This window comes from Fusarium fujikuroi, chromosome FFUJ_chr05 (assembly GCF_900079805.1).
Source record: "Fusarium fujikuroi IMI 58289 draft genome, chromosome FFUJ_chr05".
Lineage (NCBI taxonomy): Eukaryota > Fungi > Ascomycota > Sordariomycetes > Hypocreales > Nectriaceae > Fusarium > Fusarium fujikuroi.
This window is the reverse complement of record NC_036626.1, coordinates 117,254-143,399: the sequence shown is the minus strand read 5'-3', so window position 1 is coordinate 143,399 and position 26,146 is coordinate 117,254. Positions and strand designations below refer to the sequence as shown.

The 26,146-nt window shown below is 49.9% G+C and overlaps 11 protein-coding genes; 6 read left to right on the top strand and 5 right to left on the bottom strand.

Moving 5' to 3' along the window:
• Positions 1-53: 53 nt before the first annotated feature.
• Positions 54-983, bottom strand: FFUJ_06757 (related to heterokaryon incompatibility protein het-6; the record flags this gene model as incomplete). The annotated part of the gene is made up of 1 exon (XM_023576933.1): positions 54-983. The coding sequence occupies one exon, from the start codon at positions 981-983 to the stop codon at positions 54-56; it is 930 nt and encodes a 309-aa protein (XP_023430085.1).
• Positions 984-1,542: 559 nt separating this feature from the next.
• On the bottom strand, positions 1,543-4,524 carry FFUJ_06756 (related to D-amino acid hydantoin hydrolase (hydantoinase); the record flags this gene model as incomplete). The annotated part of the gene is made up of 1 exon (XM_023576932.1): positions 1,543-4,524. The coding sequence occupies one exon, from the start codon at positions 4,522-4,524 to the stop codon at positions 1,543-1,545; it is 2,982 nt and encodes a 993-aa protein (XP_023430084.1).
• Positions 4,525-5,387: 863 nt separating this feature from the next.
• On the top strand, positions 5,388-7,213 carry FFUJ_06755 (related to uracil permease; the record flags this gene model as incomplete). XM_023576931.1 has 4 exons in its annotated part: positions 5,388-5,547; positions 5,603-6,281; positions 6,337-6,422; positions 6,486-7,213. The coding sequence occupies 4 exons, from the start codon at positions 5,388-5,390 to the stop codon at positions 7,211-7,213; spliced, it is 1,653 nt and encodes a 550-aa protein (XP_023430083.1).
• A 402-nt stretch (positions 7,214-7,615) lies between these two features.
• FFUJ_06754 (uncharacterized protein) lies at positions 7,616-9,926 on the top strand (the record flags this gene model as incomplete). XM_023576930.1 has 2 exons in its annotated part: positions 7,616-8,006; positions 8,083-9,926. The coding sequence occupies 2 exons, from the start codon at positions 7,616-7,618 to the stop codon at positions 9,924-9,926; spliced, it is 2,235 nt and encodes a 744-aa protein (XP_023431406.1).
• Positions 9,927-10,075: 149 nt separating this feature from the next.
• Positions 10,076-11,437, bottom strand: FFUJ_06753 (related to alcohol dehydrogenase; the record flags this gene model as incomplete). XM_023576929.1 has 5 exons in its annotated part: positions 10,076-10,381; positions 10,457-10,657; positions 10,717-11,112; positions 11,209-11,252; positions 11,320-11,437. 5 exons carry the CDS (start codon positions 11,435-11,437, stop codon positions 10,076-10,078), a joined length of 1,065 nt encoding a protein of 354 aa, XP_023430082.1.
• Positions 11,438-11,880: 443 nt separating this feature from the next.
• On the top strand, positions 11,881-13,366 carry FFUJ_06752 (uncharacterized protein; the record flags this gene model as incomplete). XM_023576927.1 has 2 exons in its annotated part: positions 11,881-11,961; positions 12,011-13,366. 2 exons carry the CDS (start codon positions 11,881-11,883, stop codon positions 13,364-13,366), a joined length of 1,437 nt encoding a protein of 478 aa, XP_023430081.1.
• A 741-nt stretch (positions 13,367-14,107) lies between these two features.
• On the top strand, positions 14,108-16,790 carry FFUJ_06751 (related to C2H2 zinc finger protein; the record flags this gene model as incomplete). XM_023576926.1 has 4 exons in its annotated part: positions 14,108-14,318; positions 14,375-15,528; positions 15,579-15,691; positions 15,746-16,790. The coding sequence occupies 4 exons, from the start codon at positions 14,108-14,110 to the stop codon at positions 16,788-16,790; spliced, it is 2,523 nt and encodes an 840-aa protein (XP_023430080.1).
• A 705-nt stretch (positions 16,791-17,495) lies between these two features.
• FFUJ_06750 (related to dimethylaniline monooxygenase) lies at positions 17,496-19,424 on the top strand (the record flags this gene model as incomplete). XM_023576925.1 has 4 exons in its annotated part: positions 17,496-17,535; positions 17,598-17,671; positions 17,730-18,556; positions 18,620-19,424. The coding sequence occupies 4 exons, from the start codon at positions 17,496-17,498 to the stop codon at positions 19,422-19,424; spliced, it is 1,746 nt and encodes a 581-aa protein (XP_023430079.1).
• A 772-nt stretch (positions 19,425-20,196) lies between these two features.
• FFUJ_06749 (probable endopeptidase K) lies at positions 20,197-21,492 on the top strand (the record flags this gene model as incomplete). XM_023576924.1 has 2 exons in its annotated part: positions 20,197-20,493; positions 20,548-21,492. The coding sequence occupies 2 exons, from the start codon at positions 20,197-20,199 to the stop codon at positions 21,490-21,492; spliced, it is 1,242 nt and encodes a 413-aa protein (XP_023430078.1).
• Positions 21,493-21,771: 279 nt separating this feature from the next.
• FFUJ_06748 (uncharacterized protein) lies at positions 21,772-23,196 on the bottom strand (the record flags this gene model as incomplete). Its single annotated transcript, XM_023576923.1, has 1 exon — positions 21,772-23,196. The coding sequence occupies one exon, from the start codon at positions 23,194-23,196 to the stop codon at positions 21,772-21,774; it is 1,425 nt and encodes a 474-aa protein (XP_023430077.1).
• Positions 23,197-24,112: 916 nt separating this feature from the next.
• Positions 24,113-25,938, bottom strand: FFUJ_06747 (bikaverin cluster-efflux pump; the record flags this gene model as incomplete). XM_023576922.1 has 5 exons in its annotated part: positions 24,113-24,456; positions 24,563-24,817; positions 24,919-25,036; positions 25,137-25,538; positions 25,600-25,938. The coding sequence occupies 5 exons, from the start codon at positions 25,936-25,938 to the stop codon at positions 24,113-24,115; spliced, it is 1,458 nt and encodes a 485-aa protein (XP_023430076.1).
• Between the last annotated feature and the right edge of the window lie 208 nt (positions 25,939-26,146).

Below are 26,146 nucleotides of genomic sequence, written 5' to 3'. Positions count from 1 at the left end.
TCTTCCTCCTCAGATCCCATCTATGCCCAGCTTCATATTTCTGCAATTCCCAGCTAACTACCTTCATCTCCACGGCGCCACGTGGAAAGATTCCCCTGACACAAAAGCTTCAGAAAGACGTCACGTGGTGTCTTTGAGTAGTCGATCTTGAAAGTCTCCTTGACTCTCTTATAATCCGTCGAAATATTTAGGAGCGCATAAATGATGTCCTGCTCCCTCGTGCACTGAAATTCTCCACGGATACATACGGATAGCCGGCGATATAAATTGTTGATCTCGCTGTAGCGGAAATATCGAGCCATCAAGTGCTGATTCGCTGGGCTTTGCGAAAAGTCATCGCTGTACGTGTCGTTCTGGCAGTTGAGACCAGCCAGGGCCCTCTCAAACCTGTGGTCGGGGATGGATTTGTGGCCGCACCATACTACATAGCTCTTTGCGAGGTGCAGTTCTTGTATAATCCACACTCGGCGCCAGTATCTTCGACGACAGAGGGGAAGTAGGGTTTTCAACTCGCGTGAGTCTTTGTTAGAGGAATCTGGTGTGTCGTTGTGGAACATCATATATATAGCCAAATTACTATCGTCTCTGGCTGGGCCGAGCCACGATATGACACCGACTGCGTTTGTAAATATCTCGCCCATCATGGCGACTTGCTGGCTCTTCTCTTGGACGTCTGACTGGTTGATACATATTGCATCCACCCGGAGCCGCTGGTCTTCGGTTGGTTTTCTTATGTTCTTCAGGGCATCATAGAGGTTCATGCGAATTTGAACGGGGCAGCCATCGACAGTGATGAAATGATCATTCTTGCTTTCGTCTTCACATTCATATGACAGAGCATGGTATTCTGCTCCATCTCGTGTCGCAGGTCGGAGGGTGCATACAATCGGATCATCACCTCTTCCACGCTCGAGAGTAAGTATACGAATCTCGGTCGTTGGCGCAAGGGAGCTGTAGTCAATAGCAAGGCCCTTCTCCGCCATGCTTGCTAATCTTCGGAGCTGTACAACACTTCGAACCGTGAGTCAGACGTGCATTGTCACAGTCAGCGGAGGGAGGCTGAGTTGATGCCTGGAAATGTCTTTAACTGTCTTGCGACCACTAATGGTCACGGCGTAGCCGCGGGAATGAGCCTCTAGGGCGATATATCCGCCGATCGTTCCTGTGCCACCAATAATAAGGATATTCTTCGGTTGAGCCATTGATGAGGTTTCGATGAGGTAAAAACTGTTACAGTATACTAGTCGCGGATACTTGTCAAGATTTGCAACCTTCTTTTATACCTTGCCTTTTGATACAAGGATCACAAGTTGTAGGTCACTGCAGGTAGCTAACAATAACTTCATTTACATAAAGTTAACGTTTATTGTCTCCGCACGACGCCTGGATCCACAGGTTTTAATGCCATGCATTTTAGTTTCCCTCCAATCCCAGGTTCGTTTCTCTTTGCTTAGAAATCCAATTATGACAAACTCGTCCGGTGATTCGGGCGAAGCTATGGCCTCCACTACCTCGATGCGGTTCTAATACATGCATCTCAGATTAAGCATATTCTCTAATCACACTCACAGGTTCCACGTACTCCCCAAGAGGCTTATATACAACATCATCGTAGCCAAATGCTTTCGGTCCTCCAATCTCAATACCAGAAGGTGTTCTCGTCCACTGCGGTGAGCACGTGATGCCCAGGACCGTTACTCTATAACCGTATTTGAACTCTGGAACACCCAGTGCTTTACCAGAGCCATTATCAAGCACAGCAATGAGGTCGGGGACTGAGGCGATGATCTTGGTTTCAGACCCGTCAGCAGAGGTGTGCTCAGCGAGAATGTTCTCGTTCTTGAATGGGATTCGCAATGTTCCTCCTGAGACTACAGGTGTCATACGCTCTGATCCACCGTCCTCTTCGACATACTCATCGAATGCTTCAATACGTAGAGCGCCGTGCGAGTGCCCTTTGTATAGTCTTCTCTCGACTTCTACAATCTTTCCTCGAAATAGCACCCTGGCTGACTTCAACCCGCCAGCCTCTTCGATGATGGACTCTGCGACTGTTGAGAGCTGGTTACTGTAAACACTGCGGGCAATGCATCTGCCTATCCTCCAAGCAAGAGAGCAGGTATTCAATACACCATATCGCCGCACGTTGTCAGTGGTGGTGGGTTTGGCAGCCATGCCGACTCGGCTTCCCATCTCGGAACACGACGCTCTCAATGCTCTATCAACAATCTCGTCGTCTGGCGCTCGAGTCATGATGATACTCTTGCCATCACCTGAATCAATAGCACAGGGAACGAGCTCTAGCGGTTTATGTACCGCGAGTGTAGTCTGCCAGTATGTAGGATATGCTCGGCCCATCCAGTCGCCGTCAATTACAGGCGCATCGAAGAACCGCGATGAGCCTACCAACATCGGTTCCATGCCGTTGGCACCGCCAATCTCTAGTCCCATGACGGCATCAATACTTTTATGGCCGAGATACTCCATCAGCACATTGAATGCTTCGACTGTCTCGGTCGATTGTAGCCGCTCTACCGACACGGCAGGAGATCCCATATGGCCGCCCCAGTAGATGAGGGCATCATCCTTTAGGGAAGACTGGTCGATGATGCGAATAGTATGGCCTTGTCGTATGATATCCCGCAGTTGGATGAAGCTAGGAGCTGGAGTGCCACCACCCGCGCAGCCGAGCACATAACATCCATCAGCCAGCCAAGCCAGATCTGTTTCATTGAGTATCCATTCAGGGACGCCCTCATCGCTGACCTTGATGGTAGGAGTGTATGTGAAAGGATCAACCGGGATATCTTCTATAGTCTTGACAGCTCGATTCTTTTGCCCTTCAGGTTTTTCACTGACTTCGTCGTCATCGTCAACAGCCTCGAGCTCCAGTTCTGATACATAACCCTTGAAGTCAACATCTCCCACTGCTTTGACAATGGTTCGAACCTGATGAGATACGTATTGCAACGGAATACTCTCCACATTCGCCATGGTGATACTCTCGGGCATGGCACCAGCTTGAATGGCTCTTTCGATGGCCATCGTCTTTGCGCGCTCAAGAGCCTGCGACTCCGTCTGGTGGGCTGTGCTCTGGACAATATCAACGTCACCGCTGACTCGAGAGATAGCAGCACCAATGGCATTCGCCACATCATGGAACGGGGGGAGGATGACCCTTGAGGCACCTGAGATATCCTCCGGTGCTAGCACAGCACCTCCGCCTACCAGAAGGACGGGAAGAGGATCAGCAGCGGTCTTAATGACATCGACAGCGCCATCGAGTAGAGTCTTGATGCAGTCTTTTGCAGATTGGACAAACTCAGGTTTCAGCTCCGCAAGTCTGCTCTTATCACCCATATCTGCTCTGCCTAGGGCGACAGCGATATCAGATGCCGTGCATGTATTGCCACCAAAAACAAGAGCCTCTTCAACAAGATAGTGGCCAACCGACTCAGGGCCGACTTTGACTTTTCCATCGACGCTGCGCACGAGTGAACCCCCACCAAGTCCAACGGAGTGCAGATGAGGCATTGAATAATTCACCCTCACACCGGCGACTGTGACATAGGCAGAGGCTTGTCTTGGAAGTCCGCTTGGTAGGATCACGCCAATATCAGCTGTCGTTCCGCCAATATCCACAACGATGGCAGAAGAGTTCCCGCCAGCATCGATACCTGCCAAATACGCAGCTCCTCTCATCGAGTTGGTTGCTCCAGATGCAAAGGTCCTAATCGGTATCCTGGCTGCAGCTGCAGCGTCAAGAGTAGTTCCGTCGTTCTGAGTAATGAACAGTGGACATGCCAGGTTGAGCTTCTTCTTGGCTTGGTTGAACCTCCTCATTGTTTTTCGAGCATACTGAAGTATAGCGGCATTGAGGATACTGGCGTTTTCACGCTCTAGGAAGCCAATATTCGCCACCTCATGAGAACAAACGACATCGATTCCTGGAATTTCTCGTAGGATGATATCTCTAACACGGCTCTCTTGCTTGAACACTTCGTCAATTGGAGAAAAGACGCCGGCGATCACAACAGCTTTCAGATTCTCTGCCTTGATCTTCTCGCATTCGGCCACTACTTTCTCCTCTCTGATAGGTGCTTCCTGAGACCCATCAATATGCAGGCCTCCATCGATGATGCCGCAATATCCTTTGATGATAGCTGCGAGATCGGGCGGAAAGTCTGAGAAGGGCGGAACTTCACGCAGAAACGAACGTGACAGTCTCAAGACGCCGACCTTTTGAAGTCGCCGTGCATCTCTCTCCACGACTGCATTGATAAAGTGTGTTGTGCCGACTGTGATGCTCGCTATCCGCTGGGGAACTATGTTGCCAGCGTCAATGACAGCTCTAATAGCAGTCTCGATTCCAGCAGTCGCATCTGGCGTGGTGGGAGTTTTCTTAAAAGCGACGACGCCACGTTGGGTATCGCCTTGAGCAGCGAGGGCGACGTCTATGGCGACGGCATCGGTATTGGTACCACCGACGTCGACTCCTATGCGAACAGATTTACTTAGAGTCATGACGGGCAGGGTTTGGAACTCGAAATTTGACGCTTGTGTAGTTAACTCCTGACAATAAATTTACAAATGAGGATAGTCGACGCTTTTCTCATATAAAGATCGTCTCTTGCTTCATTGCTACCATAGAAAGTGGAGCAATACGGTTAGGTTACATTGACAAATCGCGAGGTTTCATGCATCTGCGGGGTTTCTACCACGATATCTCTCGCATCTCGAAGATAACGTTGCGGGGTTAATTTAGACGAACATCTCTGAACTCTCTTGCTTGCTCAAACGGTGCAATTGTCCCGAGCAAGTGGTTCCCCTATCTTCGGTCAACTTTGGTCGGGTTGAAACGATGCGAGTGTGTTGATCATCATCAATTATCAGGCTAAATGCCGCGGCATTTCTGAATCGGGAATGCCGAAACGGCAGTTGATGTCGGGCTACATGAATTACCTCTCTATCTATAACTTATCTTGGTCTGTCCATACTTTAACAACAAATCGGATAATTTGTCTTCTAATTGCAATGCCACCTGGTCGGCAAGCCAGATGTGATACGACAGTTTGGTTCCGGCATCCGGGCCCCAGGTCTCATCTACCGGATATGAGTCCTTTTTCTGGAACAGCGTTACGCAAGGCTCAACTTTAGGTAGCACAAGATGGCACCAAATCATTATCTGTCGCGTTGGAACCCCTCTTTTCGAACATCGCACAATGTAACCCAACCGGATGGTAGTGGCAATGGGTGCTTGCTTATCTCTAAGACACCAATAATGATAAGAGACCTCATAAAATGAATGAGAACCCACAAACCGTGTTGTAATCCGAAATGGTCAGAGTAACTGTTACAGCTCCGACGTCAAGGACCATCCTGCCAATATGTCCCTAAAAGCCATCTTGACCTGGATGAGACTGCCCAGCGCAGATAGAGCCGTCTCCAATGTCTGGATCAATGACGACATCCGTCCCTTGGAGCCAGAGCGTCGAACATGGAACACCATGACATTTATATCTTTCTGGTTGGTGAACCAGGTCGCCAGTAAGCCATCACTCTCAACTTCTATAAATTTATGTATAAGCTGACTTCCATGTAGTATCCAACTGGCAGCTGGGCGCTTCTCTTGTCGCCACCGGCCTCAGCGTCTGGCAAGTCGTTATAGCTACCTTGATCGGCAAGGTCATCATCAGCTTGGTCGCAATCTTCAATGGCTACACTGGCGCCGAATGGCACATCGGCTTCCCTGTCGTTTCAAGATATATCTGGGGCCCATACGGATCCTTTATCGCCATCGTCCAGAGGATTATCCTTAGTCTAGTCTGGTTCTCTGTGCAGTCGTGGACAGGCGGTCTTTGCATTTCCGTCATCTTATCAGCCATGTTTCCCAGCTTCCAGAGACTAGGAAACGTATTTCCTGCATCGTCCCATCTTGACACAAAGCAGTTCGTTGGCTGGATTCTTTTCAATGTCTCCATGATTCCAGTTCTCTGGATCCATCCTCACAAGATCAAGAGGGTTCTCCTTATTTTTAACATCATTGCATCGGTCACGCTCATCTCGATTATGATTTGGTCTCTAGTTGAAGCCAAAGGAGGTGGCCCTCTCCTTTCGGAGAGTGCAACGCCAATGAGCTCTCATGATCTTGGCTGGGCTATCACATCTGGTGTAACGACTGTCATCGGTGGCATTGCAGTTGGACTGACTAATGCAAATGATTACACTCGGTTTGCTCAGAAGCCTGGTGATCAAGTGTTCGGGCAGTGGTTTTCCATCATGTAAGTTACCATAAATCGCTGGGATTTGAAAGGGCAGCAACTTATACATCTGCAGCTTTTTCGGCACACTATTTCCTCTCTTTGGATGCCTCGCAGCATCAGCTACACAAGGTATCTGGGGCGAGGCCATCTGGAATCCCCGTAAGTTCAACTCTAGTGCCCTCTCGTTTACCCATCACCACTAACCGTGTATCAACTATGAAGCCCTAATCTGCCAACAGTGGCTCGACAGAGACTACTCATCTGGTTCAAGAGCCGCAGCGTTCTTTGCTGGCTTGGGCCTCGTAATGTGCCAGATCGCCATCAACGTCGTTGACAACGCATACAGCGCTGGTATGGATCTCGCCGGTCTCGTCAGCTCATACATCAACATCAGGCGAGGCGCTTTCATTGCTCTAGTCTTGAGTGTTGCCATGTGCCCATGGGAGCTTCTTTCTTCAGCCAGCGTCTTCATCTCCGTCCTGTCTGCGTACAGTGTCTTTCTTGGGCCGATCATTGGCATTCAGGTCTGTGATTACTGGCTGATTCGTTCACGCCGTCTCAAATTATCCGATCTCTACAGCCCTGGCCCTACCAGCATTTATTACTTCACTGGTGGCTTCAACCTAAGAAGCTTCATTGCTTGGTTCCTTGGCTTTGCGACTCAGTTGCCTGGATTTGCTGCCGGGGTAACTCCCGACAAAGTCAAGGTGGGGGAGGCCTGGCATGAACTATTTTATCTGGCGTTCCCTCTCGGATTTGCCATTTCATTCACTGCGCATTACCTTATAAACCGTGTGTTTCCGCCTCCTGGCCTAGGACTTGTTGACGACATGGACTACTTCGGGTCCTTTACCGAGGCTGAAGCCATCAAGCTGGGTATGAGCCTAGGATCGGAGGGAAGTGAGAAAGACGCTGTGATTCAAGGCGTACCTGTTCATCAGAAGAGTTAATTGTGTATATATCTACATGTTCTGTTTTCTGAATCAGAGCTACACGCTTGAAGTAAGAAGTGGTCTTATGTAGATCTAACATTTTGCCTCGAATCAATCCACTCTTGCGTATCCCTGTAATCCCTCTTCGGGCGTAGGGGTGATGCCAAGCCTTAAGAATGGTATGATTTACTCATCTCGTAAGCCAGGTTACCCATAATGTAGTGAGTTATATATACAAATCACACTCCACAATCTCACACCGCAAATTTGTATTTAGTTTTACCTGGCTTATTTTACCTCTTTAATACTTCGTGCCTATTGCCATAAAACACCATTATATTAGAGCAGCATAAAACTTCGACTTTTATAGCTTATACCAACTTAACACTACAGCAAAAAAAATACGAGAGGACAACTAACATGTCGGACTACGATCCATTCGACCGCAACATGCGAGTTTGTGTTCAGCGCAACGGCGAAATCGACGACGTTCGCTACTGCAATCTCATGCTTCCTCGCAGCGGCCCAGAGTCTCCCGGGCCTCATTCCGATATCAAGGGATTGATGTCATGGCCGCGTATATGCGGCGTCTTGACCGACGAAGAGATTGCTCACACGATGCAGACGGATTCATCGTGGACGTCTAAACCACGTGGCTGTCGATTGCGCATAACCTTCACAGATGAAGAATCTGATGATGATTCTGATGACCCCACGAATGTCGAAGAGAACAAGGGAAGTTGGGAATCGCGGAAAATTCCTGGCAAAAATAGGAAGAGGGCGGACCTGACCTCGGTCGATCCTATCCCCTGTGTGCCTTGATTCCAACGGCGTCGGTACCTCATTTATGCTGAGCTTGGGGCTACTGATCAAAACGCCATCTCCAGGCCGGGTAACGCAGGTGGTGCTGGAAGAGAACACGAACAGAACCCTGGTGCAGCTGCCCCCGGCGTGGAATTGCGACAGCTTCATCATCTTGGCTAAAGTCTTCAGTATCATTGCCATCGCACTAGAGCGTGTGGAGTTCCTTGGCGCCCATTCGGAGATGGGAGAGGCTCTAGTAAAAGCGAGATCAGAGGTTCAGGACGAGCTCTTGAACAGTCTGGAGGCCGAGATTAACGACACCAACAAACTGCAGATTGCGGCACCTGTCCTTCCGTTTCTGCCGCTTGATAGACTATGCGGCGGTAGTCAGCCTCTAACGTTGGATCGTCTGCAAGGGCTCGTCTCGAGGGTTGTACCATACTATGCCGTGGCCCCGAGGAGCGAGGTCCATCGAGGGTCATGCGGTTGTCTCCTACCCGGGGGACTAGCAGAAGCAGACAAAGGAGCGCGTATATCTGAGGTCAAGGTCACACCTCGGAGATTTTACGACGCTTTGCGGAGCAGCGAGGCGCATCTCAAAGATAGGATAGTGACTAGACCTGCGGATGAGCCTGTAGAGAGCTACATAGCACTCTCATACCCTTGGAAGTCGTACGACTCTGGAGACTTGGAAAGGATCATCGCGAAGTTCCACGAAGTATTGAAGCATCGGTACTACTGGGTCGACCGCTTGTGCATAGACCAAGACAGCTATGAGGACAAAGAAACCGAGGTGCCCAAGATGAAGGACTACTACTCTAACGCCGAGCATACACTAATCCTTCCTGGCATGCCATTTCCACTTGAAATGGCGCAGCTGGAGGCCGAGGGTCCTAAAGTCCGAATCTACAGTCCAGAGCTAGTTCAGCAGGTCAAGCAGATATGGGAGAGCTGCGAGTGGAGAAAGCGCTGCTGGACATTGCAAGAAGCCATCATGAGCAAGCAATGCACCTTTTGGACAGGTCAAGAATCGGCACCTCTGATCGACTCTTCACAACTTGTGGGCATTTTATGCAGTTCACCATTTGGCAATAGCTATATAAACACTCTCCCCCACCTCGCTATGGAAATAGGCCATACGGACAAGACAACCTTGGTCGCCATGTCAGCAACGATAGCAGACCCAACAGAGGAATCTATATATCAGAGGGCAATAATTAGATGTTCGATTCACGGTACCATCCTTGACGCGAACGCCTGCAAGCGCCCCTTGGCAGTGCTTTTGGATAAGATTCGTGGGCGAGAAGCCACTCTGGAGTTGGATGAGTACTACAGCCTGTTCTCCATGGCATCGGACAAGCTTCCGGCTGTAGATTACAGGATCGACCCTACGCAACTTGTGGAGAGGATTATTGGCACCGGCGCTCTCGGGGCAAATATCCTATTGACCAGCACACGTCAAGACCCTGTCGCCAATAGGAGTTGGTTGCCTAGCATGTGCGCCCAGCGAGAATATTCGATGATTGGAGCAGGTATAAACGCGGCACATCCGCACATCTCTGAAGGTGCAATGGTCGTTGCTGCTTTTCCGGTCAGAATGAAGATTGCGGATGATGACAACAGCGAATACTTTGCTGCGGGCACGGAGCTTTACACGGTGTATTCATACCCAACAGAGACGCCTTTTGATGTTGACATGGAATTCACCATACGTCGCAGACTAAAGAAAGCGAGCCACTATCTCTTCATACAGCCGGTGAAGTGGGATCGCTCAGTGTTCACCAGTGGTTTGATACTTCTGGCCACTGAAGAAAAGCAACCAGGAGAGCACCGTGTGATAGATGCTAGCATCATGGACAACATGACACAGCATGCATTTTTGCAAAACGACCATTTCGGACATGGCCGAACAACTCGTCTTCTCTAGGTAGTTGAAGTTAGGTGTAGGTCGACAGAAGGGACGTGGAAAATATCAAGTTAATGTTGAGAAAACTAAAACCACCTTGGTGTTAATTCCTGGGATACAGTCAGACTATGGAAGACCTGTAAGCGATCTAAATAACTCTAAAATAGAATCTAGTGGACAATTCTCAGAACGACCTTGCCAAAATGCTTCTGATCCCAGAGATACTGGTAGGCCTCTCGCGCCTGATCCAGCTCGAAGACGCGCTCATCCAGGACGGGGTGAATATCATTTGCTTCGATGGCACGGTTCATTTCCTCGAACTGAAGTCTTGAACCAACAGCGACAGCCCGTACCGTGCAAGAGCTGTAGATGGCGTCAAGAAAAGTCGGCGCCTTCGCATCGCTTCCGGGCGAAGTAAAGCTGCCTATGGAGCCCACCATTGAGATCAGCCCTTCGCGCTTCACAGCATCGAGCGCCTATCAACAAAGTTCTCGAGTCAGATCCCGATTGTACCTTGAAAAGGAATTTCTTGGGATGTAAGCTTAGCATACCTCTCTAGCAGTTGACGGCCCCCCAACCTCGACGACGATGGAAACGCCTTCGTTATTGGGTGTCAAGTTCTTTGCTATCTGCCCCCAATTGGGGTTCTCATTGTAGTTGATGACGTGGTCTGCACCCAGTTCCTTGAGCCTTTCTGCCTTGTCAGCTGTCGAAGTTGTTGAAACGACTTTGGCACCGGCTGCTTTGGCAAACTTGGAGAAAATTAGTTTCACAATGCTTAGAGTATTTTGCTAGTTTCATAGGACCGCACCTGGACAGCAAAGCTGCTGACACCGCCTGTACCTTCAGTGAGGACGACATCGCCTGGCTTCAATGCCCGGCCCTCAAGCCCATAAAGGGCACTCCAGGCTGTCAGGGCAGCACATGGCAAAGACGCAGCCTCAAGCAAGCTCAAATTGCCTGGAACACTAACAAGGCCCTCCTCCGAAAATGCTGCATACTCTCGTAGTACGCCATCATAAGCGCCCCCTAGACTACTATGCAGGCCTCTAGAGTCGAGGGGCCCTGCGAGGCGGTGCTGGTGGAACAAAGTTGCAACCCGGTCGCCGACAGTAAAACGGCTTACACGAGAGCCCACGGCGACAACGATGCCAGCTCCATCGGACAAGGGCACTAGGCCGTCCTTTAGCGGGAAAGGGTACAGTCCCTAATGCATTGGTCAGCGCTTTCTATCTTGGAGTTTCGGAGATCTGAGGGAGGGATGGGTATTTGCGGAATGAGCACGCCGCTCAGAAGTGCTCACCTTGGTGATGATGAGGTCGCGGAAGTTAAGCGAGACAGCGTGAACTAACGGCAGTAGACTTAAGTTAGCGACAGATAACATAATGCCATGGTGAGACGTGGATGATAGTACTTTGAATTAAGACATCTAGATCGCCGATGGACGGAATCGGACATTCTGTCTGGAATTCCAAGGAGTCAAAGCCATTGCTGCCGCGAACTACCCATTGTTTCTGAGTCTGGGGAACCATTGTTCACGGTGAGTTTGCCGTAGTCGAGGTCAGGTTGTGTGATCAAGTGATGGACAAAGTCAAGGAAGGTTTGAAACTATAACACTGCTCATGGAGACACGGGCTCTTTATAAAGCTGAGGCAATCCGGCATAAATATCACTTTGGGCCTATTCAGTCACAACGACTGTTTTCATCGTCCTCCTCGCGACTAATTAGAATAGCTTATGAAAGCAAATTTAGTTAGTAGCAGATGAGTATAGCCCCGTAATTTGTCTTGGGGGGTTAGCTCGCATTGATCATCAAGCAGCCTGTTTCCCACGAATGGTCTAGCTTCTGGCTCCCTCCCTGTCCTTGCCCCGCAATTTGTCTTCTACATAGATTTATCAGCAGTTGTAGGCACGGTTCTCCTTATCGACATTGCACTCTTCTCAAACCTCCAGAGACTTTCTCACCGAGGAGAAAATGACGCATTACCAAGAGCCACGTCGTGGTCGACCACGTCTACAAGGTCAGGACGACGTCAGAGCCAAGGACGACGCCGAGGTGCGTGCAGTAACCCTGCTCCGCAAAGCTGCAGCTAAAGGAACTCCAGAACAAGCGGATGCGGATGAGATTGGCACAAAGGACGTATCGAGCTCGGAAAGAGGATGCGTTGAACCTAGAAAGGGCTCGCAGCGAGCGACTCAGCGTGGCTTTGGACCAGGCACTTGCTGCCTTTGCTACCCTCCATCAGCGTGTTCTTGAGTTCCCTGAAGTATGCGGTTCATCTGGTCTTCTTGCTTATCTGAACCAAGCAGCTTCAGAAATGGCGACAATTGCCAGTGACACAAACAAGACCGCCAGACTTTTATCTGCTTCCGAATCTACGTACCCGAGCATTCAGCAGCCCGCCCCAGGAACAACGTCGCTCTCAAGTACAGCCGCTGCTGCAGAATTGCAAAATGACTGGATCTTGGGCCTGGAGCCCACGACGGCTCATATGCCAGCTCTGGCACTCACCGGTTCATCCGACGGGGTAGCCCTGACACTACGAACGAATAACCAAGCCTTGGGCTCGCTGTCGGAGAGGATCATTCGAGCTTGCCTCGAACGCGTCATCACTATCTTATCAAGCAGTTCTAGACACGCGAACCGCCTCCTGGACTTGACTCTACCTCTGAATATTCTCGGCAAGGAGTTGCTCGTAGATGAGACCTTGAAGATTCTTTCCCTCTTTCATCCAGCAGCAGACTACCAGTATCTCCCGCAGTCCGCGGTTCATTTGCCGTCCATGTACCGTGTTGTTGAAGGTGACAAAAACGTTATACGTCGATTACCGTCGCCATCGGTGCAGCGGATCATGCGCGGCAAGACTAGGACTCTGTTGGCGACAGACTTTCCACCATTACAAGGGGAATGGCTAGAAGCCAGGGACGTTGAGGAATACCTTGAAGACCGGGGAATCTATATACGTAGTGCCAGCTTGAGTCATATGGCTAACTTTGAGGAGCTCGAGCCTGGAATACCCACTCGAAATAATGACCTGCAGAATGGGCCGCCTTTCACAGCAACCATCAGTCCCACATCCGCAGTACCAGATCAAATACAGGTCACTTCCCAGGCCAGCGATTTCCAACAGCCTCTAAGCCAAATGGGAGACTCATCCGTCGGTTTGCGACGTCACGAGCCCGCAGACTATTCAATATTCGGACTTCCGAGACCTGAACAGCCGATCAGTCCAGCTGAGCCCGTCCCTCTACCAAGAACTGGCCTTATACCAATCCAACCACCGAGAGTGCCGTGCACCAGTTCCACCGAGCAGAGCTATCACTCAGCCTCCCAGATTACCATTGATCTTGACAAGCTTATACATCTGTTGGCGTCCAATGCTATATGTCTGGGGCCTGCTCCAGGGATTCGGAAAGCTGCGGTGGACTCATCCATTGCACAATCTGTCATCTCATCCTAGGTATTATTCATAGGCGATTTGAGTTGAATCCTCCACCAAAACGTGCTTGCGCGGCTAGGATATTGCGCCCTATTGCTTTGGTCGAAGCCAAGTCGCCAAGTAGTAGCTAGCGCCGATTAAGAGTAAGGGTTATGCAGCATAGGTAGTCGGCATACTGCTGGTGTTGTTGCTTTTCTCTGAAGCCACTAGGTCTATTTTGTTGCAGGGCTTGCTGGGTGGTTGACAGTGTAAATATTATACGACCCTTTAGAAGATGATCTGCCTCTTGAAGGTAGTGAGGCTCGACTTCGGTAAGAGCCATACTAAAGCTAAAGATCTGCCACATAAGCTAAAGTATAATCGACTGAACCTTTTCAAGTCGCGAGTCTAGTATACTAAGATACTAAAGTTTTCATAAAATGGTGCCCTATTATGGTAATGGATGCAGGAAGCCCCTTATTGGAGTATCTCTATCTATTTGCAGTTATAAGTTGTTATAAATCTCTCTTCACCATAGGTTATTCATTATATAAGATGTCTATCCGGCTCTATTACGCATCTTCTTGCATATCTGCAAGGCTTCTACGTTTCTAGTTTCTTTAACTGCAGTCTTATCTACATCAGAGTGCCCGATATCCGCTAAAGGGTTAGCGGCTGGACTAGGCGGGTAATGCACCTCTCGTCGCCACTACATTTATCCGACGCATCGTCGCTCTCATTTCGCGACCCGATTGTCATTTATGAGAAACTCATAGTGAAGAGATGGATGACAGTCACTTTGAACCTAGAGAACCACAGCATAATGAGGTGCGGAGCCGGAGGCGCGTAGCAAAGCGGCATCAATGCCCCAAGCCAGGGTGCGGAAAGTCATTCAGTCGGCCATCGCATCTCGCGCGGCACGCTCTGAACCATTCTGCTATCGAGTTTGAATGCCCCCGATGCGCTGCATCCTTTAAACGCCGCGATCTACTTGGTATATTTATGCCTTGGCTTGCAAAATATGAAAAGTTGCTGACCTTTTCCTTTCAGAGCGACACAAGGCCCGCCATGCAAGTAAAGACCGGCTAGCTGGCGGTTTAGGGCTCGGCATACTCAGGACGAAACGACATCGTCGGGGCCGACATAGGATAACGCCTAGCTCACCGGGTGCCCAACCATCGGTACCATCAAGGGACCAGTCGAGAACAGTGGCAATAGGCCAATTAGGAACTGATGTGGTCTCTTCAGCTATTCCTGAACAGGGAGCTATGTTGGGGAGCGACGAATCAACGGTCGGTAACTTCCAGCAAGCGACAGAGCGATCTGCCACGTTCGATGAAGCCATCTCGGCTGAACCTCAGGGAGGAATTTTGAGCACAGATGGCTTCGACTTTCTTGAGCTCGGAGACATGTATCACGACTCCACCTTTGACTTTATGCATTTCAATGTCACAGGTGATCCGCACTCTCCAGCCGGATTCCGAGATCTAAGCCTAGTTCCGGGCCAAGACGACTTACCTATCTTACCCCCAAGCTCTCTTGACTTTGATCAGGATGGCCAATTGTCTCATCCGATCCAAGACGCACCAACACTGAACTCATCAACGATGAGAACATCGACGGAGTGCCGGTCTGCAGATCCTGATGAAGAACTACCTAGCCCCCTGCCAACAGTAGGTCACAGTAAGGAAGAGACAAGCAGTAATTCCGCAGAAGTGGACAGTTTATGCTCTCTTGGGCGCCTGGGACTGAATAACCTGCATCTGACGCAAACAAAGAGGGGGGAGATTCTCGGGCTCATCAACGATATGAGACCAGTTTACCCAGACGGCATATCGATCGACGAGAAGACGGCAGACCTCTCGCTCGACCGAATGCAGGAGTACCTAGACTTATTCTTTGCTAATTTCAACTCTTGCTACCCCATGATACACACACCGACACTTGAGGTTCTCGACGCGGAGCCATTATTCCTGTTATCTCTAATTGTCTTTGGGGCTACATATAAGGAGAAAGAAGACCATCAACTTTCTGTCTGCTTGTATGATGCCATGACGCCATACATCATGAGCGGGCTCAGTGGGATCAAGGTTCCTGATCTTTCCATTCTGCAGGCCTTTATGGTATTAGAATGTTATGGGATATATCGGGCTGGGGCATACCAACGGGAAAATGCGATTGTGATGCATACCTTTTTGTTCAACGTAAGTCTAGCTTTAATATTCAGAAACCTTCCTACTCACGCAAGGACTAGGCTATAAGGAGACTGTCCCGTTACCACGTACGGGCCAGAATAATGGTTCCCGACTTGAGGATAGATCATAAGAAGGACTGGAGAGCATTTGCTTACCATGAGCAGTACAAACGGTAAGACTGCCGATTTCCAGGAGCCAATCAACATGCTACTAACAGTTGCTCTAGCTTGATATTATTTATCTTCATGTGGGATACGCAGAATGTGAGCTACTACTCGTTCATGCCAAGTATGTCTACCCAATCAATTCAAGTGAACCTACCATGCTCTAGGCGGCTTTGGGAGGCACATGATGAAGATGCATGGAACGCGATAATTTCATCGAAGGGTGATCCTCCAATGATCAACAATATGGTAAAGGACTTTGTCGAAGATGGGGGAAGCATATGGCGTGAGACCTTGGACAGCTTATCTCTGAGCTTCATCTTGCACGGTTTGATGTCGATGTTCAACGACATGGTCCATTTTCAGAACCAGTCCATCTATCTTGGAAATGCTGCACAAGGGAACAACAGCGATTGGCGCTGTCGGATGACGGCTGCACTGGAGCTCTGGAAGACAAAATACGATGCCTGCGCTATGGGGACAAGACAAACCATCGATGAAGACTCGTCGCTACACGAGTTCCGCCAGGAAAATGTGGCTTTTCTTGCGCTTTATCACACAGCCCATATTGTCGTCAATGCGGATATCCGTCACCTTCAGATTGCAGCAGGCGCTGAGGCTATCTTTGGACATGTTGTAACAAGCATAGAGCGCGAAGAGAGTATCAGGGCGGTGATGGAGTGGGTACGAGTGACTCCTGACTCGGCTGGTCATGCTGCGTGGCACGCTGCACAGATGATCCGCGAGGGCCTATTAAACCTGCGGAACTGGAAGGCTAATGGCATGTTCCATTACCCGTGGTGTCTCTACATCGGCGTCTTGACGATTTGGGCTTTTGTGCATTTCTCGCAGGACGATAGCCGTCGAGGCTGTCATCATAGTCTTGGTGGAGAGGATATCTTGCAAACACAGTCAAAGGCTCTTATGCACCAGATCATCTCAAACATGGCATCTTGTACCCCAGCGACCATTGGCAGAGATCTGCATAGATGTTGCCCGCATGGTCTGGCTATTGAAGTGGCAAAGTATCTCAAGACAGTTCGATGGACTGCTGCTTTCGAAGCAATGAAGGTCCTTGAGGGCATTGTGGACACGGAGTCATTTTGAGTTGACTGCTTGAGTGCGAGGGTTGATAGCGGTATAGTGGATTACATGCCAGGAACATAACCGTTGCGACTAGAAGTCCTGTTTGCTCTCTTCGCCTTTAGTCTTACTGAGTCTATGTAGATGCTGAAGCCCAGGGCTCTCATTGCTCACGTCGCAGATAGGATATCAAGCTGATAAAGAACACACTTCTTTGGCGCAGTACTATGTTGATAGGAGTAGGAGATCACCAGAATGCATCACTGCCTGCTCTCCAAGCTTATCTGCCAACTACCGATACCCACTTATCATGTACCACTTTACCGTGTACCACTTTAGAATCGCGTACCACTAAGAACTGCTCGGCGTGGGAGTTACCCCACTTTGGCTCTCCTACCATTTCCCGGCTGGAACGTCCCAAGGTCTTCAGTGCCAGATACGAAAATGGATAATGCAGATTATAATGAGCGATAATAAGTGCGCATTGCTGAGGCTCGATAACCGAAAGCTCCACCCTGTCTCAATCCCCACGCTCCATTATCTGGGGTAAGGGTCTATTGCGGGGGAAATTGCTGCGGCTGTCAAGGGACAAAGTGGTTCAGAAGGCCGAGAATTTATTATTTAAGTCACCTACAATCAGCAAGATCTTCATGTCCAAGTCAATATCTCGTGTTCTAGCAGAAACGACAAGACACTGAAAGTAGATGCATTCAGGATACCAACATCAGAATGAAGTCACACAAAACATCCATCATCATCGTCGGAACTGGTGAGTGCGTCTCTGGAGGAGATCCAAATCAGATATAGGGTCGTGCATCTAATTGCAAATAGGCGTTGGTGGGCTCGCCGCAGCAAAGACATACTTGGAACTAGATCCTGAAGCCGATATCTTGCTTCTTGAAAAGGTACACTCCACGCGTGCGGTACACTGTCAGAGACAACCAGCTAATACTCCACCAACAGAGATCTGGGTTGGGTGGAGTCTGGGCTGAAGAAAACTGTTACGATGGCCTCAAGACGAACAACCTACGAGGTACCTACGAGTTCACCGACTTCCCTCTTCATGACGGCTATGGCGTAAAGGAAGGGGAGCATATCCCAGGCCTTGTTCTCTACAGGTACATGACCGACTTTGCAGTCAGATTCGACATCTTTCGTCGTATTCGCTTCAACGTCAACATTCGCACAATCGAAAAGCTAGATAAAGGCGGCTGGGAGCTTGTCGGCGAGGATGTAGCAGCCGGCAAGAAGCCCGTCCCCGTTTCATATCGCTGCGAAAAACTTATCATGTGCACTGGCCTTGCTTCAACCCCGAATCCAGTGTCGTATCCAGGTCGCGAGTCTTTCGGCAAGCCAGTCCTCAACCACGGTCAGCTCAAGGTTGAGGCGCACGAAGTAGCCTCAGATCCTAACGTCAAGTCTGTCACCATCGTTGGAGCGTCAAAGACGGGTTATGATGCTGTGCAACTCATGGCTTCTCGTGGCAAGAAAGTGACTTGGGTCATTCGCGAGTCTGGTGGCGGTGGTGTTTGGATGTCTCCGCCCTGGGTCAAGATGGGTCCTTTCACCTTGCAGCTGGAGCATGTCGCCACTATGAGATTCTTCACGTGGTTTAGTCCCTGTGTCTGGGGGGAGTACGATGGGTACTCGTGGGTTCGTCGCTTCTTGCACGGGACGTGGCTCGGGCGGACAATGGTGCATCGTCTTTGGGAGAAGATCCGGATGGACACTGTCAACTTCAACGGGTACAGGAAGAATGAAGTTATTGCTCAGCTAGAGCCCTATGAGAGGTTTGTATTCATCCCGCCAGACTTATAACATTCCGATTTACGTACTAACTTTGATGTCTATAGTTTGTTCTGGTCTGCTCGAGTCGGCGTCCTCAATTATCCGGGCAATATCCACGATTATGTAACCTCGGGACAGGTCCAAATCATCAAGAAAGATATCTCGCATCTGTCAAAAAACGGAACGATCAATTTTGCCGACGGTACAAGCTACCAGACAGACGCTCTCATAGCCATCACCGGATGGAAGCTTTCACCAAACATCCAGTACAAACCTGACGGAATCGAAGCGAGCCTCGGCATTCCTACTGAGAACATGAGCAGTGAGGAGCAGGCTTTCTGGGGCCATCTTGACAAAGAAGCGGTGCATGAAATCCTTCAGAAGTTTCCATACCTCTCCCGCCCGCCTAAGAATGTCATACCCTATAAGCAAAAGGTTTCACCATATCGCCTATACCGCGGCATGGCACCACCCGGTCTGACATCGCGATCCGACAATTCCATTGTCTTCATCAAAATGGTCCACAGCACCGCCAACATCATCATTGCTGAAACGCAAGCTCTCTGGGCATATGCCTACCTCAACAATATGATCGACATTCCCAAGGAAAGAGTGTACAAGGAGACCGCGCTGTCAAGCTGTTACGGTAGACTGCGCTACCCTTGTGGATTCTCAGCGTGGTATCCTGAGTTTGTGTACGATACTGTACCGTATGCAGATATGTTGCTTCAGGATCTTGGTGTTTGCAGTCGCAGAAAGCAGAGTGCAACAAAGGAGATATTCTCGGGATATACGATTCAGGATTATAAGGGCATCAATAGAGAGTGGGTGGAGAAAAGGCGCTGTGACGAAGGGAAGAAGGTGATTTAGACCAAAGCTGTGGTTTGCTCACTTCGAAATGCTTATCCCTTTAATTAACAGTTTATATCAATTTTCCTTGAGGTTATTGAAGCAAATGATAGATCCCGAAACCTCTACTATTGAAGAGCTCTTATAAAGTTCTTCATTATCCACATTTCCTCTCTATGGCTGCATGATAAGAGATTTACCATGCCCCGGATTGTAGCATGATGAAACAAGTACCTATCGCTGATCAGGGTTCTCAAGTAGGGATCTCGCCCTGGCTCCTAGGCCTGGACTTGGGGCTGAGAATTGAAATCAGGAACCAGACTTAATGATCTACATTTCGGAGCCAATAGTGTTGGCTGTGGCAAGCCAACGCGCGAAGCATCTGGAATTTAAACTTTAATTATCAGGCACTTAATGGTACCGGAGATCCGGTTTAGTTCTCAAGGCTGTAGATCATGGTTTAGAGACGTGTCTAGCCCTATAGCATGCCAGAGGTCCGGGAACGCCGTTAACCGTGGATCTAAGTTTAGGTATTAAGGCACAAACCTAAATGCTGTTTTCAGTAAGATACTGCCATTCCCATGGTCCAGAATATGGGCTTGCATTATTAAGAATGTTTTAGTTGTCCTTATAGTTAGTAATAATAGGGAATAATTCTAATTTAGTAGGGGATGTAAATACTATAAAAAGATCTCTGTGGTGGCTTGCTAGGATTCGAATTTATCACAACGCATAGCACAGCATAGAGCCTTATTACTTTACTTCTTTCTTACCCTCTCTAACTAATATTACTATGAAGCCTGCTTTATTTTTGTTCTCCCTCGCCGAGCTTGTCAGGTTGACCCTTGCCCAGGTAAAAGTTCAGAACGCCAATATCGAACCCGAACTTGTCGTCCCAGACAGTTATATCATTAAGTACAAACCGAAAGTTTCGTCTAGCAGCAAGAAGAAGCATGAGGAGGTCATTCATAAAAAGGCTAAAAGTAAGGGAAAAGAGGGTATTGTGGAGAATATCGACCTCGATGGATTCAAAGGCTATGTCGCCGAGATTCCCTCTTCAGAACTTCGAGAAGTGATTGACTCTGATCTGGTAAGTCGTTCTGATCTTGAACCCAGGTGGCCAGGTGCTAACTTAATCGTTAAGGTCGACTACATTGAGCAGGATACGATCGTGAACGTCTCTGCTGTTGCAGCGCCCAGCTCAGGCCCGATCACGAAACGCGGATTGGCCAGCCAGGCATCTGCGCCATGGGGTCTTGCCCGCATCTCTCAAGTCTATTCCAAGAAGGGTGTGGACGCTAGATATAACTACGATTCGACGGCCGGTTCTGGCTCAACCGTTTATGTCCTTGACTCCGGCATCCGAACGACGCACAAGGAGTTTGGTGGTCGTGCCCTCTGGGGCACTAACTTTGTTAGTGGCTCTCCTGATACAGACGAGCTTGGCCACGGGACACATGTTGCTGGCATTGTGGGTGGCAAGACCTACGGCGTAGCTAAAGGCTGCAGGATGTATGCAGTCAAGGTGATTGACAAGGACGGTCTTAGTAGTATGTCCACTACCCTTCAGGGCCTACAGTGGGCTGTCAATCACGCCAAGTCCCGTGGCATCACCAAGAAGAGCATTATCAACGCATCCCTTGGCGGACCCTATACCAAGATCGGCAATGATGCTGTCAAAGCTGCCACTGACCTCGGTATCACTATCGTGGCGGCAGCTGGTAACGATGGGTCAGATGCTGCAAACTACTCGCCTGGATCTGCTCCATCGGCCATCACTGTCGGTGCTATTGATTCCTCTGGTTATCGCACCATGTGGTCAAACTATGGCAAGGTGGTGGATATCTTTGCACCCGGTAGTGACATACTCAGCGCGGGGCATATGAGCGACTCTAGCAGTCTATACATGTCAGGTACAAGTATGGCTGCGCCGCATGTTGCCGGTCTTGCGGCGTATTTCATGGCGAAGGAAGGACTTCGGGGATCTAGTGCTGTGACAAAACGCATCATCGGCGCTGCTGATACCAGTGGTGTTTACTACGCTTTTGATAGTCCCCAACGTGTTGCTTATAATGGTGGTGGCAAGTAGCAAATAAAGAGGTTGGCGATTAGTACAATATGTAAACTATTGATATTAAGTACTTGCTTCATGTTATACCGCATTGACAGGCAGATCATTCAGCCCCAAGGCCAGTATGCGTCCCCAATATACGATTTGAGGGTTTTGTCACTCTGGGACTCCTCTATACTGGGCAGACTTATGCTTAGCCTTGTGTAGTCAGATTCGAAAACCATTTAAAATACGCATTCGAATTGCACGATAAAGTGAAAAAGAATTAAATAATCTACCTATGTATAAGTCTAAGCTTTAGAGGCGGAGGTCTATTCTATCCTTCAACATTGTCTTCACAGACTCGACTTTGCTCGCCAAATTATCCATGTGCGCACCCTCATACCCCATCATGGCGCTGTCCTTAAATACCTCCGAGAGCTCCTCATATGCCAACGGCGTTACATCCTGACCCCTCTCTGTCGACCCTGCTGAGAACGGGCACCCGCATGGATCCGCTTTCCGGCATCTTCGCGTAGTGCTCGCATAATCAGAAAGGCCGAGCATATCCTCCGCGGATCGGAGAGCATCCAGCATCAACTTGACTGCCGTGCCAATCCTGCTGCACACCTCGTCCGTAAGAGGCAGTTCACCGAGCTGCAGCGTCTTTACCCCCGCTGCATTTTGCGACAAAAGTTCGCTGGTGAAGGCGGGGAGTGTCATTCTCAGGTAGGTCTCGAAATGAGTCAGGACTAGGCAGTATAGACGGCGTAGGGAGGAGTAGCAGCTCATTGCGAGCATTTTTGTTGGTGCGTCCATGGAGTCTCTGAGACTGTGGGATGCTGTGGATGATGGGGGTGTGATGGATTGGAGGTCTGCGTAGTAGCTGTAGCTGTTGAAAGGGGAAATTGAAGATATTGAGTCTCGTCTCGATACTCCATTTACGTCCTGAGTAAATGCTGAGGCTGTGTGGAATGAGCTTGTGACTTGAGGGATGATCTCTACCAGAGTTCGAGCCAGATGCAAGACGGTGCCAATAGGATACTCGCAAAAGTTGAAGTTGGGATATTTACTGGCATGTGAAGTGCCCGTGAGAATAGCCAGCGTCCGGTAGATATCGGCCATGAGATTTGACAGGCGAGTGATTGGCGAAGCTCCATCAATGTCGATGCTCCCGTTGGCTTGGGACTGCGTGCAATCGTGCATGAAGGGCGTGATTCTCGCAGATGTATCTAACACGGTGTTTTGTTCGAGTTTGGGTGTAGTGGGCTCCGTGACGAGTCCGTTACCAAGAATCTGGTTCGGTACTACGTCGAGCATGGAACCAACATGCAGCCCACTCGCGCTCGCAGATGCTACGCCTGGCGGCGTCTGTGCGAAGCTGCCAAATGTCAAAGTCGACTCGTCCAGTCGGACTCCAAAATCCGACGTATTCAGCATGGCCCAAATATCTGGCGATCCTGTATAAGACGAGTCGAGATTGTCAAAGCTCGCATCTTCGCCAGAGCCAGTTGGTGGAGTCAAAGGCCCCATTTCTCCCTCGCCAGAGCTACCCTCTGACTCGAGGTTCTTTTGGCGCTTTGGGCGGGCTCGTTGGCTATACACGCACTCAACCTTTGCCCTAACACAGCGGGCGCATTTTTGCTGGACAGATTTGTCTTCTGCATTGACGATGCATTTGAGCTTGTGGAATCGGCAGCGATCACATGAAGCTCTCACGGAGGGGAAGTTATACGGAGGCATGGTGTTTGTTGGTCTGGGGGATGATAGACAGGGTTCTGGGCAGTAGAGAGAAGGGTGTGCGTGTCCTTGGTGAGAATCAAGGTATTTTGCCAAGGCTTTGGGTTTGGGATTGGGGAGCCAGTGCAGGTTGGCTGACTCGATACTGTACCGAGGCAGCAGATCAGATGAATCGGGACATTGGCCCCAACTAAGGCTTGCGAGTCTTATAATCACAATACCTCGCCCTCGCCCAGGCAGCTTACAGAGCTGGGGGTCGTCTCTCACTGCCGAGTTGCCGTCGCCTTGCGTCTCTCACCACTGCGCCACTAGTCAGCATCCATGCCGCAGTTTGCTGAGTGGTTTTTCTCTGAGCGTGGTCGATATCTGACACGCCGCGTATATGCAGCTTCAGGTTCGGCTTATACTGGATGCAACCAACTATACGCTTAAGGTTTCGGCTAGGCTTGAGATGGCAGGTTGGTCAGTGCGGTTGAAAGTACGATAAACAGGGTATATCGTATTCAAGCGTATTCAGGATTAGAACACGTAATGCGATATGTTATCATCGGGGAGCACGTGTTTGGCAGCGAGTCAGCGTCATGGTACGGTAGCATCATGTTAGGGAGAAGGCTTGCCGATGGGTAGAGTGAATTATTAAGTGGAAATTACAAGGGTTCTATTCTAACTCAATCTGGTGATGTTGTTTATCTCTAAAAAGGGCACTGAAATGAGCGAGCGTTCCAGCAATGAGTGGCGTTCAATATTGATGACATCTGTTAAACCCGTATCCATGACCATTTCATGCATGTCGGTGTCTCATAAATGACGAAATGGACAACGCCCGACATCAGCTCACCATCTGCTCGGTTCCGCGATTGGAATATGCATGTTGGATCAAAACAGCCACGACAGGGCTGCTTGTCTAACCTCAGCAGCCTTAATAGGTTGATAGCTTGCTGAATTCGCCACGGGCCCTGATCCGATAACCCCATTTGAAAAAGAGGAATGGAGCTGGCAGCAGAAGCACGCTAATGCAGGCAAAGATAGTGCTCCCCCAATCGATGCCGATCTTTTCATACATGGGCCAGACAAAGAGAGGGAAAGCACCTGCAGCCATGGATCGGACAAAAGTATTAGCCGCAATAGCGCTAGCACTGTAGCGGGTGAAAGTATCGACGAGATACTGGAGGGACGATTGGAAGATGGTGGTGAAGCCAACCCCAGTAAGGAAGACGCCAATGATGGATGGCCATGGGCTAGAGACGTGCTCAACCGAGGTCCCTGAAACGATGAGAATAACGGGTCAGTCGTCTATGCAAGTCATCTCCACAATTGTCATGTAGGTTCGGGGCGGTTCCGCTAGCGAGAATGAAATATTGCGACTTACAGCCAAAAAGGAAAAGACCTGCAGAGAAGGCGAAGCCGCCCACCATCATTGGTGGAAGTCTCGCTTCAGGAACAGGCTTGAAGTTGTTGGCGACGAGCTTCTTTCCGTAATAGATGTTGTTGAAGATGTTGGCCGCGGCGGCAAAGAGACAGCCAATCAAGAGCGACAGGAAGGGAAGCTGGCTCACGACGGGGCCCCATCTTCGGAACCGGCCGTATTCGAGAGCGAAACTCTCCAAGCTCGCGTAAAGGATGGCTGGAAAAAGTCCCCATGAGTCAGCAGGGTTTGGGAAGGTAATGATGCTGGCACAGCACAGGTAACGTTGAATTTGGGCTGGGGATATTTGTAGCGCTTACCATAGACGAAAGAGGTATAGATCGTGAGCAGTAAGCAGATGGGATCCAGAAGCATCTGAAACGGGCGGACAAGGTAGGTACTCAGTAGACTCTTGAACGTAGGGCTAGTCTCCTCCCACTGTAATATTTTTGTTTTGTTTCAGCCAAGATATCAGCCACGGAAGGGAAGGGCCACCATAAGCGGGAAGATTATGGACCCGGCATGGGATCTCACGTACCTTAGCGTGGAGACTGAAATTCCCCGTAGACCGACGGAGGCGGCTTGCCTTGCGAGTGAGAAGCACGTCAGCGTGGCTCTCATCCAGCCACAAGGCGTCTAGGACGAACTGGACCATCATGACGATGCCGGTCAGGTACTCGGTCCAGCGCCAGCCGCAGCCGCTGGCGATAAAGGCGCCGCCGATGATAGGTCCCAGGGTCGGGGCCGCAGCGATGGTGATGCCGTAGCAGACCATGGGGGTGCCCCGCTGGCGTGGGGTCCAGATGTCGACGATGGAACCGCCTGTGATGGAGATGGGGGAGCTGCCGAAGACGCCGGCGAAGAACCTTGTAATTAGGATAGTCTGGATATCCTTGGCGGTCGCAGTGCCGAAGGCGAAGGCTGCGCTAATGAAATAGGGCTAGGGGAGGTTAGTTAGCGGGTGCTGTAACTTCACTGTAACAGCAGTAATGGGGTCTTACAGCGAGAGCAGGCCATTTACGACCGTAAACCTCACACAGAGGCGCCCAGAGCATGGGTCCGAGGGCAAACCCGAAGATGAGCAGACTGGTGCCCGCGTTGGCTACCTCGTACGACACATGGAACTCCTCACTAATCTCTGCTGTGCCGGCGGAGTAGATGGCGGAGGCGAAGGTGATCCAGCAGGTAGTCAGGGCCCACAGGGCTGTCGTATACACCTTTTTCCCCATGGGCCAGTTCTGCGGGTTGTGGGTGTCGGAGTCTCCCTCAAAGTCGACCACGTCGCCCGATTGCGCTTCCTCTTCCTTGAAGACACCACCCATGTTGGACTCTTCGTTCATCTTGCTGCTGCTGCTGCTAGCTGTCAGATCATTCAGTGGAGCCTGTCTCTCCGTGATTTGGCGGGGTATGCAAGTCTAGAATGTACTGGAGGGCGGCAAGATAAGGGCAAAAGTACTCCTTGTATCAGTGGTTGAGGTGCTTTTCCGTGGGAGAGAATCCTTTTGCGGATTTCTTTACAGGCCTTTATCATGTTTTCTCTCAGCGCTA